This window comes from Rousettus aegyptiacus, unplaced genomic scaffold, assembly GCF_014176215.1.
Source record: "Rousettus aegyptiacus isolate mRouAeg1 unplaced genomic scaffold, mRouAeg1.p scaffold_m13_p_1, whole genome shotgun sequence".
NCBI classification, from domain to species: domain Eukaryota; kingdom Metazoa; phylum Chordata; class Mammalia; order Chiroptera; family Pteropodidae; genus Rousettus; species Rousettus aegyptiacus.
The window spans coordinates 34,762,071-34,776,654 of record NW_023416284.1 but is presented as its reverse complement, the minus strand read 5'-3'; the positions used below and the strand labels follow the sequence as shown (position 1 = coordinate 34,776,654).

The window sequence follows — 14,584 nt, the reverse complement described above, 5'->3', positions numbered from 1 at the left end:
ACGTATTATATAGAAGTATTGCATCAATGTTAAAAGTTCTTAAAATTAATAACTGCACTGTGGTCATTAAGAAGGATATCCTTGCTCTTAGGAAATACAAACTTAAGTATTAAGGGGTAGAGAGGCATGATATGCAACCTACCCTCAAAAGGTTCTGAAAAAATTTGTGTGTATATAGCAAGAAGATAGGATAAAGCAAATGTAGCAAAATGTTTAAAATTAGTGATCTATAGAGTATTTCAGCACATCTTGCATTATTGTATATACCAAGAGTTTATGTGCTAAAATCTTTTTTTTTTTAAATCATTATGGTATTTTGATCATTGTGACATTAAAAGCTATTAATCTTAAACAGCACTTGGTGTACATTCTTATAAACAATTTTCTACTATACTTATTTAATCTGAAAGCTGAAATTATATATCTATTTCAAGCCTAATGATGTAACTGATGGCTTCCACCTTCATTACAGAGGCCAGGAAATTTTTTAAAAACTTTAAAACACAACAATTGCTGTTTTCAAATCAAAAGAGTAAAATATGAAAGTGACTGCAGATCACTTTACTTGCTCAGCCTAGCAAGAATTAGGGTATAATTATAAAGAAAGGGTTCTTTTTAAACAGTGGTTCTGAACCTTGGCTGCATATTAGAATTACCTGGGAGTTTTTAAAATCTTGATGCCCGGGCCAAATCCTAAACCAATTAAATCAGAATCACAGAGGGACAGGGACACAGGCATCAGTATATTTTAAAGCTTCCAAAGTGATTAAAATGTGCAATCAAGGAAGAGAATCATTGTTTTAAAAAAGAAATATTGCAGAACATAAATATTTAAATATATGTTGCCTTAAAAATAGCACCTTGAGGCACTATAAGCAATATTCAAAACTGTTTTCTTAAAGCTTTTCAAAATTGCTTTTTGTTGAGAGAAAAAAATGACGTAGATGATAGAGGCTCTGTTCACCCCTCTGGCAACCAAATCAAAGTTGTGATGAAAACAAGCAGCAGCAGCAATCTCCTGGGATCTAGATAAATAAGCCATACGCTACTAAGAAATCCAAGAAATCACCCTGCAATGGCAGAAGGTAGGATGGGGTGAGAACATGGGGCTGCCGGGTCTCCAGCAGTTGAGTGCGATAGAGGCTGTGGCAGCAGCAGCAGTAGAAGCCTCTCAAAGGGGCCACATGCGCAAACATATTTTCACAGTGATGGACCTGCTCGTTCTGAGCACCAGTGCCCATTTGGTTACACACAGGAAGCACCAGGGACTTCCAGTGAGACAGGGTGGGAGTGAGGGCCGAGCGTACAGAAGTGCCAGCAATATCCACTGTTCCTTGTTGAGTCCTCCCTGCGCTACCAGTGCGTGGGAAACAGTGCCATCACAGCTGTGATGTCATCAAACTGGATAACAGGTCGCTCCGCCCAGAGGAGTCCCTGAAACCCTGGCTACCACAACTCAGGCCTGATCCAAGCCACATTCAGGTGTATCTTCAGTGAGTCAGGCGCTTCTTACTGAGAAGTACCTAGACTCACACTGGAGCCAGCTGGCCTCAATTTCTGGTGTGGCCTTTTGAGGCAACTGTAAGCACAGCATCTGTAGATTGCTTGCTGAATCTTAACAGGTGGCCCCGGAGGGGCAGAGGCTTGGGCTAAGTTTGGCCTGCAGCTGAATCCCTCTCAGGACTGTGCCACTGGACACCTACTTCACAAATCCACACTAATAAGACCGGGAGACTTAGGGCTTTGCTCAGTACATAGACATGGAAAGGCAGCCTAAATGGGAAGACAAAGAAACAGAAACCATATGACAGAACAGAACAGAGATTCAGATATAATGGAGTCAAGCAATCTAACAGATGCAGAATTCAAAACACTGGTTATAAAGATGTTCAATAAACTTTTGGGAAATGTAGCAGTACTCCAACAAAGAGATAAAAATGGAGATGGAGATTATAAGAGGAACCAGTCTGAAATGAAGAACACATTATCTGAGAAGTATATTAAATGGAATAAAAAAAAGGAATAAACAAAGTGAATAAAGAAGAGGATCAAATGCCCTATCTAGAGGACAGAAAAGCCAATCAGGGCACTCAAACAGAATGGCAAAAAAAAAAAAAAAGATGCCAAGACAATTAAGATGATTTAAGGAGGATACGAGATACTATTAAGGCTCTAAATATTCATCTGATCGGCATAGTGAAGAGAATCTTAACAGCTGAACAGCTGTTTGAAGAAATGATAGAAAACTTCCCTAATCTGGTGAAGGAAATGGACATAATTCCCCAGGAAGCTCAGGGGATTCCAAAAATCAGGGATCCAAAGAGGCCCATACCAAGACACATCATAATTAAAATGCCAACAGTTAAATACAAAGAAAGAATTTTAAAAGCTGCAGGAGAAAAACAAATAATTATATATAAGGAAACACCCATACGACTGGCAGCTAATTTCTCAAGAGAGACTATGCAGGACTGAAGGACTTGGCAAAAAATATTCGACACAATGAAGACCCAGGATCTATAACCATGAATAATTTAGCCAGCAAAGCTATCATTTAGAGTTGAAGGACAGATAAAGAACTTCCCAGACAAAAATAAGCTAAAGGAATTTATCACCACCAAGCCAGTATTACAGGAAATGTTGGAGGGACTACTTTAAGAAGAAAAACATGTATCAAAAACAGGAATAAAGAATGGTAACAACTACATTCCTAAATTCCTTAAATGGAAAAGAATTAAGTGCTCCAACCAAAAGATAAAATGGCTGAAAGGATAAGAAAACAAGGCCCCTACATATGAAAAGGGAATGGAAAAAGATATTGCTGTGATGAACCTAGAAGGCATTTAAATCAGACAGAGGATAAACAACACTGTATGATTTCACTTATAAATGGAATTTAAGGAATAAAAAGAACAAACTAATCAAAAACAGACTCAGAAATATAGCGGACAATTTGGTGATGGACACAGAAGAGAGGGGTTTGAGGGGCTGGAAGAATGGGGTGAAGGGACGAATTACTAGCTGATGATGGATGGTCACAGGGATAGGAAGCATGGCCTAAGGAATGCAATTAGTATTAATACACTGGCTAGGTGAAGGGTCAGGGGAGGGAGGGAGCAATTGGGATCATTTTACTAACTATATAGATGTCTAACCAATGTACTATATACTTGAAACTAATTAAAATATTTAAAAAATAAAAATAAATGATAGACTGAGAAAAAAAAAAGTTGCTCTTTGTTATATCTTTACCAAAAATGGTATTACCCATGTTGATCACCTGCCTTATTAATTATATTTAACTATTAATAGAGGCAAAGAACACGAGTTTCAGAATAACAAAGATTTGCATAGAAGTTCCAGCTATACCATTTAATAAGTAGCTCAATCTCCCTGAGCTTCCATTTCCTCAACGGAAAGATTAAAGTAGAAAACAACTTGCACAGCACGACATCTGACACATAGGAGCGGATATATAAATGACTGCACTATCATTATGAAGTTAGACTAAGAGACACAGAGGTCAGGGCTGTATCTTGTTTAAGGTTATATTTCTACAGCGCACCACATTGTAGCTACACAATAATTATTAATTGTTAAGCTCCTTTAGTACTTTTTATCTATCTCTGTAACCCTAATACATAGATTCTAATATACAACAAAAGCTGAATAATGTTCTGAACAAATGAAACAAACTTATTTCAGATAAGAACAAACCCTCAAGCCTTGCTTTGTAGTAAAGAAGTCAGAATAACCAGCATCCGTAGCCAAGAGTCCCACATATTGCATCGCAGGCCGCTGCTGTATAAATAGCTCTACAGCTCCATCGGTGATACAAATGCCCCCTGAAATATCCAGTGACACAATGTTGGGCAGAATATCCTTCTGCTGTAGCAAATGAAAAGCTAGATCTGATCTGAATTGCCTGTGATCAGAAATATCAAGGTGAAGCAGACATTTAAGTTCTCTAATAACTGCAAGAATTTGTGGCTTGGTCATAGTCAGGCATTTCAGATAGTGCATTGTGAGAGATTTGAGTCGATCCTTACAAGTAAGGAGTGCAGAGATGTCAGTGACCAGAGTATTGGAGATATCCAAGCTTTCCAGTTTTGGTAACTGAGAAACATTAGCCAAGTCTTCAGTATGAAAACAAACATTGAAAACACTTAAAATGCGAAGACCAGTGAGCTGACCAAAACACAGTAGTCTTGAATCTCTAGGGATGCTTGTTGAATCTAATAGGAGACACCGGAGGTTCTGCTGGATCCAGCTACTGCTGCACAGTCCACTTATGATGTCGGGGATTGGGAGGTCACAGTGCACTGCAGTAGCATCCAGTTCAATGAGTTTGTGATGGCAGAAAGCCTTTATGAATGTAGCTGTAGAAATTTTAGCTTTTTGAATATTGACCAGTTTCAGTTTCATTTGGTTGCCTTGGAAAATGCTCGCTGTTCTATCAGTCAGCTTGCCTATAAAAATAAACAAATAAATAAATAAATAAATAAATAATAATAAATTTTTTTTAAAAAAACAGAACCAGCTAATAATAACAATCTTATGCTTTTCCCAGGAGGCATAGCAGCCAATGAACTACGACGGATACTAATAATAACAACAGTGCCTACATCTACGGCTTACTCTGTGCCAAATACTGTTCTAAACTCTTTAATCAGATATATCTACTCTTTGGAACAATAATATAAAGAAATTATTATTACCATCTTACAGCTGAGCAAACTGAATCTTAAAGAGGTAAAGTAACTTGTCCAAAAACAAAATGTATTGCAGAATCAGGAATCAAAGCCAGCTGGATTTCAGAGCCCAATTTTATCCATAGTAATCATGTTCACAGAAAAAAAAAACAAAACAAAATAAAATAGGTACGTACACGATACATAGCATGCAAATAACATGATTAATGATTACTTTTAACCAAATTAGTGGCTAGCCTTTGACAAGTCACTTACCTCTCAGGAACTCATTTTCCTCATCTATAAAATAAGTGGGTTGCACCAGATTTCATTTAGAAGAGATTAACTATGCATCTTCTATGTGTGAGATCCTGTGTTAAGTAATGGGCACATAGGTAATTAGAACCCTGGGACCACAAGGAATTCAGTAGAGTAATGCAAGTAAGTTAAATTATTATAGTAGTATATTATATGCAGTAGTGACTCATACCAGGTATTGAATTAGTGAAGTAGAGTTAAGTTTGGGGAAAGTTGTAAAGACTAAATATTAGCTTGCCAAGAGGTAGGTGAAGAGTGGAAGAACACGTAAAGACATGGAGGCACAGAACAGTAGATTATTTGAAACGACCCAAAGAAAATAGGCCAACACTCACACAAGAAATAATCTCAATAGGCTTATATCTATTAAAGAAATAGAATAAATAATTAATAACCTTCCAAAACAGAAAGCACCAGGTTGGGTTCACTGGTGAATTCTACCAAACATTTAAGGAAGAACTTATACCAACTTTCTACAATTTCTTTCAGGGGATAGAAGCAGAGAGAATACTAACTCATTCTTTACATACAGCATTACCGTAACACCGAAACCACACAAATACTATAAAAAAAAAAAACTTTAGACCAATATCTTTCATGAATATAGATACGAAAATCCCAAATAAAATATTAGCGAATTGAATCCAACAATATCTAAAAAGAATTACACATCACGACCACGTAGGATTTACTCCAGGTATGCAAGGCTGTTTCAACATTCAAAAATGAATTGGGGGGTCGAGGGAAGATGGTGGGGTTCTTCTCCTCCTGGGACTGCATTGAAATTACAACCAAATTATAAAATAATCAACGTGGAGAATCATCTGAAATCCAGGTGACCATAACACCTATACCTGATAATCTAAAAGAGCCACATAGAAGCCGGTAGGAGGGGCAAAGTTGCAAATCGGCCTGGACCCGCACCTGCGGATGATGGAGGATCACCGGGGAGAGAGAGCAAGGCTGCAAGGCTCTCCTGGAGGAGAGAGGGTTCCTAGTCTCATCTGGGGGCTTTCCAGCACAGGGTCCTGGCCCAGGGAAGAAGAGATTCCAATAACTCTGACTGTAGAAACTAGAGGGGATTTCGGCTGTCTGAAGGGAGCCTCTAAACGTCCCTTTGAAGGACCCATGCAAAGGCTTTCTGACCTGAGGACATTCACCCAGGACACCGGCATGGGGTCAGAGGCTCGCGCAGGATTCATTCTGAAAAGGCCTCCATTACCTGGCGTCAGAAGGAGAGCTGGAAAGGCACCATTGTCCAGCCCCTCTACAGGGTAACCTACAGATAACGCCAGCTTAACTGTGCAGACCCCTACTACAGAGCCATTAGGGAGCACTGGTCTGAGGGGATCAGCTCAGACTAGCTCGCCCTGCCTAATCTGCATATTGCCCTGGGCAAGTGTTGTTGGATGGCTGCCAACCTCAGCTCTGAGTGATTCAAGGCCAAGCATCCACAGCAGGGCAGCCATCATTGTGAGTAGCCTTTTCAATTCCAGAAAAAACAGCCAGCCTTGTAAGCTACATTTCCATTCCCAGGGGAGGACCAGTGCTGTGAGCCACATTTCAATCAACAGTAGGGGGTTAGGCAGATCGCTGCTGCCAAACAAGAACTTGGGCAGATATTGGGGACCTGTGAGCCAGTCTCAGACAGCAGCTGCTCTTGCTGTGATCTGGGTCTTCTGCAGGAACTCACAACAGTTACCAAATTTGCAGTAAGATTGAGTCTGTATGTACTGATCTGATTGCCACTGTCTCTCTCAGACCCCTCTCCACCCTGCCCACAAATTGCCCCAGGAGGCCCATTGTCATTGAACTGACACAGCCCTTCCCTTACCCTCTCCTGATCTCTTAATCCACACAGGCAATACACTTTGGCTGGCACAGGGTGGTCAATGCACAGAAATCAATGGCAGGCAGAACTCTGCTGCCTGTAAGAGTTGCAATATTATGTCCAGGGAGCACAGGGGTCTGTGGAAACACCCCTGACAGCAGCTAGTCTCACTGTCATCTGGGTCTATAGCGGGAATGCCCAGGCACAGAAGGTGCAGCAAAACTGAGGCTGTACCGGCCAAACAGACCTTGTCGCCTTGAGATCCCACTTCTCCCAAGCCACAAAAGTGCTTGCAACCCATTGACAAGCAACCTCTTGCTTGGCTCTGGGGTTGAGCAGTTAGCACCAGCAACAGACTATGGCTAGCACAGTGAGCACACTTCGAAGAAAACAGTTGTGGACAGACCACTGCTGCCTATACAAGCTGCAATATCTCTTAAAGGAATTGCAGCAGTCTGTACTGGCCTGATGGCTCTTAATTCCCTGGGCTCCTGTCCCATCCAGTACACAAAGTGCCCGCTGCACATTGATAGGCAGCTGCCCCAGCCCTGGGGTAGCGCATTTAGGCCCAGGGTGGGCAGCGGTTGACCTTGCCACAAATGGAAATTAGTACAGTGAGCCACAGAAACAGAGTGGGCACATAAACTGACACTGCAGTTGCAGGGGGAAATTTACTCACTAGACCCAGGAGATTCCGAGGGTCCCTGCACCACTCAATATGCATATCACCCAGAGGCTCATCCAGTTTCAGAGACTTACAGGCAACTGATAGGCAGTATCAGGCCTTGAGCAGCACTGGTCCCTCTGTTAAACTGCCATAGGTCAGGGACAGGGGATAACCAAGAGCTGCTTACAGCGTTGTCTCTTCCATTTACCTATAGATCCAGCACAGGCAACAACCATCAGCAGATCGCTTTGTAGTTCTCACAGGGTAGCCCTGAGCAATCAAAAGCAGCGGCTGACCTTGGTATACAGGGGAGCCTCTCCCAAGGGGCCACAAAACCAACGCATCTGGGGGCTGGCACCAGACCACAATGGAGTGACCCCTGACTAACTAGTTCCATGAGGGATACACACAAAGAGTGGCTGCAACAAGTACACAAGCCTATAGGCACTCAGTGGGGTCAGCCCCCACACAGCAACTCTTATCCTGAGGGTGCAGCCGATTCCCACAATTAGTCTGCCTGAACCATTATTCTCACCCACTGATCTACTAACAATAATAAAGGCTTGATGACAACAGAAGATCATACACAACCCACACAAAGGTCACCTCCAGAGCTCCTGGCACAAGGGATCAGGGAGAGTGCACTACTGGGCCACACAGGACACCTTCTATATTAGACCATCTGGCCAAGACTAAAAGATGAAACAAATATTCCTGGCACACAGAAAAGAACAGAGAGGCTAATTAATAAAATGAGAAAACAAAGAAACATGCCGCAAATGAAATAAGAGCAAACTCCAGAAAATAAGCTAAATGAAATGGGGGTAAGCAATCTACCAGGGTCAGAGTTCAAAATAATGGTTATAAGGATGCTCACTGAACTTATAGGGAGAATTGATGAGCACAATGAGAGCATAAAAAAGGACATAGAACCCATAAAAAAGAAGCAGAAATGAGGACTACGATAACAGAAATGAAGAATACACTAGAAGGATTCAACAGTAGATTTGACAAAGCAGAAGACTGAATCAGCGAATTGAAAGAGAAGATAGCTGAATACACCCAATCAGAACAAAAAGAAAAAAAAAATTTTTTAAATGAGGAAAGTTTGAGAGACCTCTAGGACAACATGAAGTGTAAAAATAACCGAATCATAGGAGTACCTGAAGAAGAGGGAGAGCAAGAGACTGAGACTCTATTTGAAGAAATAATGACAGAAAACTTCCCTAACCTGGCAAAAGAATTAGACATACAAGTTTAGGAAGCACAGAGTTCCAAACAATAAGAATTCAAACAGACCTGAACCAACACACATTATAATTAAAATGCCAAAGGTTAAAGACAAAGAGGATCTTAAAAGCAGCAAGAGAAAGGAAGCTGGTTACTTACAAAGGCACCCCCATAAGAATGTGTGCTGACTTTTCAATGGAAACTTTGCAGGCCAGAAGGAAATGGCAAGAAATATTCAAAGTTATGAAAAACAAGAATCTACAACCACAGATACTCTACCCAGTAAGGCTTTCGATTAAATGTAAGGTGAGATAAAGAACTTCCCAGACAGAAAAAGCTTAAGGAATTCATCACCAATAAGCCAGCATTACAAGAAATGTTAAAAGAAATGTTAAATGAAATATATATTGAGATGAAAAAAAAAGCACATGACAAAATGCAACATCTGTTCATGATAAAGACTCCTAGTAAACTATAAGTAGAGAGGAATTTCTTCAACTTGATAAAGACTATCCACAGCTAACATGATACTTAATAGTGAGAAATAAAGGGTTTCCCACTAAGACCAAGGATGTCCCTTCTACCACTTTTTTTAAACATTGTATTGAAAATCCTTGCCAATGCAATAGACAAGAAAGGAAATTAAGATACATAGATTAGGAAGGAAGATATAAAGCTGTCTTTGCTCACAGATAATATAATCATCTATATAGAAAATATAAAAGAATCTTAAAAAAAAGTCTTGGAACTAATAAGTGATTATAGCGAGGTTGCAGGATAAAAGGTTACTAAAAAAAGTCAATCACGTACCCATATAACAACAATGAAAGGCAAAGTATGAAAATATCATTTATATTAGTGCCCAAAAATAATGAAAAAATATGTATAAGATCTATGAGAAAAGCTATAACACTTTGATAAATGAAACAAGGAATAAATAGATATTCCATGTTCACTAGCAGGAAGACTCGATATTGTCAATATATCAGTTTTTCCCAACTTGATCTACCGATAGATAATAAAAATACCAGCAAGTTATTTTGTGGATATAGAGAAACTGATTCTAAAGTTTATATGAAGAGGCAAAAGATCCAAAAATAGCCAACATGATATTAAAAGAACAAAGCTGGAGGGATGACATTAGCCTACTTAGAGATTTAATACAAAGATACGGTAATAAAGACAGTGTAGTACTGGTGAAAGAATAAGACAAATAGGTCAATGGAACAGAACAGGGAGTTCACAAATATACCCACATAAATATAGTCAACTGATCTTTGACAAAGGAGCAAAGGCAATTCAGTGGAGCAAAGATGGTTTCTTTAACAAATGGTGCTGAAACAACTGGTCATCCACATGAAAAAAGTGAATATAAAAGCAGACCTTATACCCTTCACAAAAATTAACTCAAAATAGATTATATAACTAAATGTAAAATGCAAAGCTGTAAAACTCCTAGAAGACAACATAAGAAAAAACCTAGATGACCTTCGGTAGAGTAATATCTTTTTAGACACAACACCAAAGGCACAATCCAGGAAAGAAATCATCAACAAGCTATGGACTTCATTAAAACTAGAGACTTCTGCTCTGCAAGAGACAATATGAAGAGAATTAGAAGACAAGCCAGCCTGGGAGAAAATAACTGCAAGAGACCTATCTGATACAGGACTTATCCAAAATATACAAAGAATTCTTATAACTCCATAATAATAATAATAATAAACCACCCAGATTAAAAAATGGGCCGAAGACCTTAACAAACACCTCACCAAAGAAGATATGCAGATGGTAAATAAGCATATGGAAAGATGCTCCACATCATATGTCATTAGGGAAATGCAAGTTAAGAAAACAAGATAGCACTATGCACCTGTTAGAAATAGACAAAATCCAGAACATTGAAGGCAACAAAAGTTGAGAAGCGTGCGCAGCAAAAGAAGCTCTTTCTTGTGCATTGCTATGGGAATGCAAAATGGCACAGCCATTTTGGAAGACAGTTTGGCAGTTTTTACAAAACTAAACATATTATCCCCATATGATCTAGCAATTGCATACCTTGTTATTTAGTCAAAAGAGTTGAAAATTTATGTCCACACAAAAACCTACACATAGATGTTTATAGCAGCTTTATTCATAATTGCCAAAGCCTGGAAATAACCAAGATGTCCTTCAGCAAGTGAATGAAGAAACCATGATACCCAGAAAATAGACTGTTTTAATCATCACTAAAAGAAATGAGTTAACAATCTATACAAGACATGAAAACCTCAAATGCATATTACTGAGTAAAAGAAGCCAATCCAAAAAGGCTACATACAGTTTGTATGATTCCAAATATGCAAAACTATGGGTCAGTAAAAAGATTAGTGGTTGCAGGAATGGGAGGGAGAGATGAATAGGCTATTACTTTATGTAAATTTAAATAACATGACTGATATATCGCTAATCTCAACTGGAAAAAAACTGATGTTTTCTTGGGGCTTTCGTTCTTAATTAACTCTCAATTAAACCACAGAACAAGGTTCCCAACAGTCAGCCTCAATCACCAAATTTCTAGGAGCTTCACTCTTGTGAGGTTATCTTATGGATTCTTGAACGCCAAATCTATTTTGTCTCCGTCACAAATAAAGGCTTAAGTCAATAAACACTCACTTTATAAATTGGTTAGCTCCAACCTCAATTGGAAAAATAAATTTTTATTTTGTTCCCTTTATCAATTCCCCTCAGCCGGCAAACAACCAAGAATCCTTCAGAATGATTTTCCTCCCCACTAACGCCAAACACAGCTCTTCCCCCACCCTCACTACTTTCTTGTTTTAGTTATCTGTCATTTCTTCCTTCTGAGGTAATTCCTATTCACCTGGGCTCATGATTCCAATCCTTCAGTCACCTCCATGACCTTGTACCATCAACTTTTAGCTTTTATATTTTTAATGTTTCCCTCTTCACTGGCTTTTTCCTTTCTGAGTGTAACAAGTCTATGCTATCCTTATTCCAACCCGTACCTACATAAGATATTACCACCCTCTTTTCTTTCCTCTTTCCTATTAGGAGTACAGGTATATCCTATTTTAACATAAATAACAAAAAAGATCAAAACTTCTCAATACAGAAGTAAGCAGAAGATCAACAAGGAAATACATGATCAGAACATTATAAACCAACCAGAACTGATAGAAATCTATAAAACAACTCACCCGGAAATGAGAATATACATTTTTCTCAATGACCTCCTGTACATGGAACATTTTCCAGGATAGGCCATGTATCAGGCCACAAAACAGATCTTAATACATTTTAAAAGGCTATGTTCTCCAACTACAATAATATAAAATTAAAAATCAAGTCTACAGCCATGCCACCCTGAACAAGCCCGATCCCATCTGTTCTCAGAAGCTAAGCAGGGTTGGGCCTGGTTAGTACTTAGATGGGAGACCACCCAGGAAGATCAGGTGCTGTAGGCGCAAAAAAAAATAATAATAATAAGGGATTGTAAAATGACGAGGTCCTTGCAATGTGTGATGTCAACCAAGGGTTGCCTCGCTTAAAAAAAAAAAAAATCGATAACAAAGAAATTTGGGGCAATTATAAGCACATGGATATTAAATAATATACTACTAAAAAACCAATGAGTCAAAAAAGAAACTGAAAGAGAAATTTAAAAAAATTTGAGATGAAAGAAAAATGAAGACTACATACAAAAACTAATGAAACACAGCTAAAGCAGTGCTTGAGGGAAATTTATAGCTCTAATTCTGTATATTTAAAAAAGAGTCTCAGATCAATAACTTAAGCTCTACCTTAAGACATAGAAAAAAGCAAACTAAACAGAGTGAATAGGAAGAAGGAAATTAAAGATTAGAGTAGAAATTAGTGAAATGGGGGATAGAAAAAATGATTTAAAAAAATCTATTAAACCAAAAGCTGATTCTCTGAAAAGGCCTATAAAATTGATAATCCTTTCTTTAGCTTGATTAAGGGGGAAAAAAAGAGAACTCCAATTACTAGAATGAGAAATGAAATTAGAGATAGAACTACCAACCTTGCAAAAAAAAAAAAAAAAAAAGGATTGTAAAGGAATACTGTGAACAACTGTATGGACAAGTTTTCAGAGTAACACAAACTACCAAAACTATTAAAAAAGAAATAGACAATATGAATACATCTATAATACACACTTAGATCAAATTCATCATTAAAAACTACCCATACAAAGAGGCCTTGCTTTTCAACAGACGAAGAAAAAGCTAACACTTTTTCCCTGGTGAAAACATTCAACAAATAAAAATAGAAGAGAAGCTCCTCAGCCTGTTACGGGCAGCTACGAAAAACTCAAAGTTAGTATCATACTTAATGGTGAAAGACTAGATGCTGTCCCCATAAGATCAGAAAAAGACAATGATGTCTGCTTCAATATTCAACGTCAATGTTCAATGCTTCAACGCTGTATTGGAAGTTCTAGTCAGGAAAATTATTCAAGAAAATTATATAAAAGGCATCCAAACTGGAAGAAAGAAGTAAAAGTATTTCTATTTGCAGTGACATAACCTCGCATGTATAAAATTCTAAGGAATCCCACTAATAAATGAGTTCAGCAAGCTTCCAGGATATGATCAACATAAAAAAATCTACTGTATATTTCTGTACATTAAAAATGAACAATACCAAAATGAAATTAATAAAGCAATTCCATGTACTATTCCATCAAAAGAGTAAACTTAGAAATAAATTTAACCAAAGATGTGTAAAACTTATAAACTATAAAACATTGTTGAAAGAAGTTAAATATTTTAAACAGAAAAACATTCCATACTCATGAAAGATGATCTAAATAAATAGAAAGACATCATGTTCATGGACTTAACACTGTTAAGATGGCAATACTCCACAAATTGATACACATTTGATGTGATCCCTATTCATATCTCAGCTGGATTCTCTGGAGAAACTGATAAGCTGATTCTAAAACTCATACATGAAAATATAAGGGACCCAGAATAGCTCAAACAATCCTGAAAAAAAGCAAAGTTGGAAGACTCACACTTTCCAATTTCAAAACTTAAGAGAGAGTGGGGTACTGAGTACTGAAAAAAAAATGGCATAGATGACAGAGACTCTGTTCTTCCCTCTGGAGACTAAATCAAACTTGTGACAGAAACAAGAAAAAGCAGCAAGGAAAAATCAGCTGGGATTTTGATGAAAAAGTCATACAAATAGGGAGAAATCCAAGAAATCACCCTGCAATGGCAGAAGGTAGGACAGGGCAAGGACGCAGGGCTCCCTGGTCTCAAACAGTTGAGTGAAATAGGGGCTGCAGCAGCATCAGAAGCCTCTTAAAGAGGCCTCATCCACAAACGGATTTTCGAGGTGATGGACCTGCTCATGAGAGCACATTGGGCTGCACGCAGTGGGCAGCACAGACTTACAGGGAGACATTGGAGTGAGGGCCGAGTCTCCTCACTCTGTATAACAGTGCCGGCAGTATCCATTGTTCCCTGTTGAGCCCTCCCCATACCAGCGGGGCAGACACAGTGCCACCATAGCCATGATGTCATCAAACTGGTTGACAGAAGTCGCTTGGTCCAGAGGATTCCCTGAAACTCCGCCTCCCCCAACTCACAGCCCTACCAAAGCCACAACTAGCTGTGTCCTCAGCAAGTCAGGTGCTTCTTGCTGAGTAGCACCTAGACTCATACTGGAAGTAGCTGGCCTCGGTTTCTAGTGTGGCCTTTTGAGGCAACTATAAACACAGCATCTATGGATTGCTTGCTGAATCTTAACAGGTGGACCCAGAGGGGTACAGGCTTGGGCTAAATTTGGCCTGTAGCTGAACCCCTCTCAGGA

The 14,584-nt window shown here is 38.9% G+C and overlaps 1 protein-coding gene and 1 pseudogene across 6 annotated transcripts in view; one reads left to right on the top strand and one right to left on the bottom strand.

Moving 5' to 3' along the window:
• ZYG11A (zyg-11 family member A, cell cycle regulator) overlaps nt 1–14,584 on the bottom strand; it is a 65,336-nt gene that overhangs the window by 37,637 nt on the left and 13,115 nt on the right. For 5 of the 6 annotated variants that reach the window (XM_016120360.2, XM_016120362.2, XM_016120363.2 and 2 more), the window contains exon 3: nt 3,718–4,469. In XM_016120360.2, coding sequence (XP_015975846.1) covers nt 3,718–4,469 — 752 coding nt within the window. Of the gene's footprint in view, nt 1–3,717; nt 4,470–14,584 lie in introns of those variants that run through there. The other variant, XM_016120366.1, reaches the window with a different exon arrangement.
• On the top strand, nt 12,086–12,204 carry LOC118606921 (annotated as a pseudogene).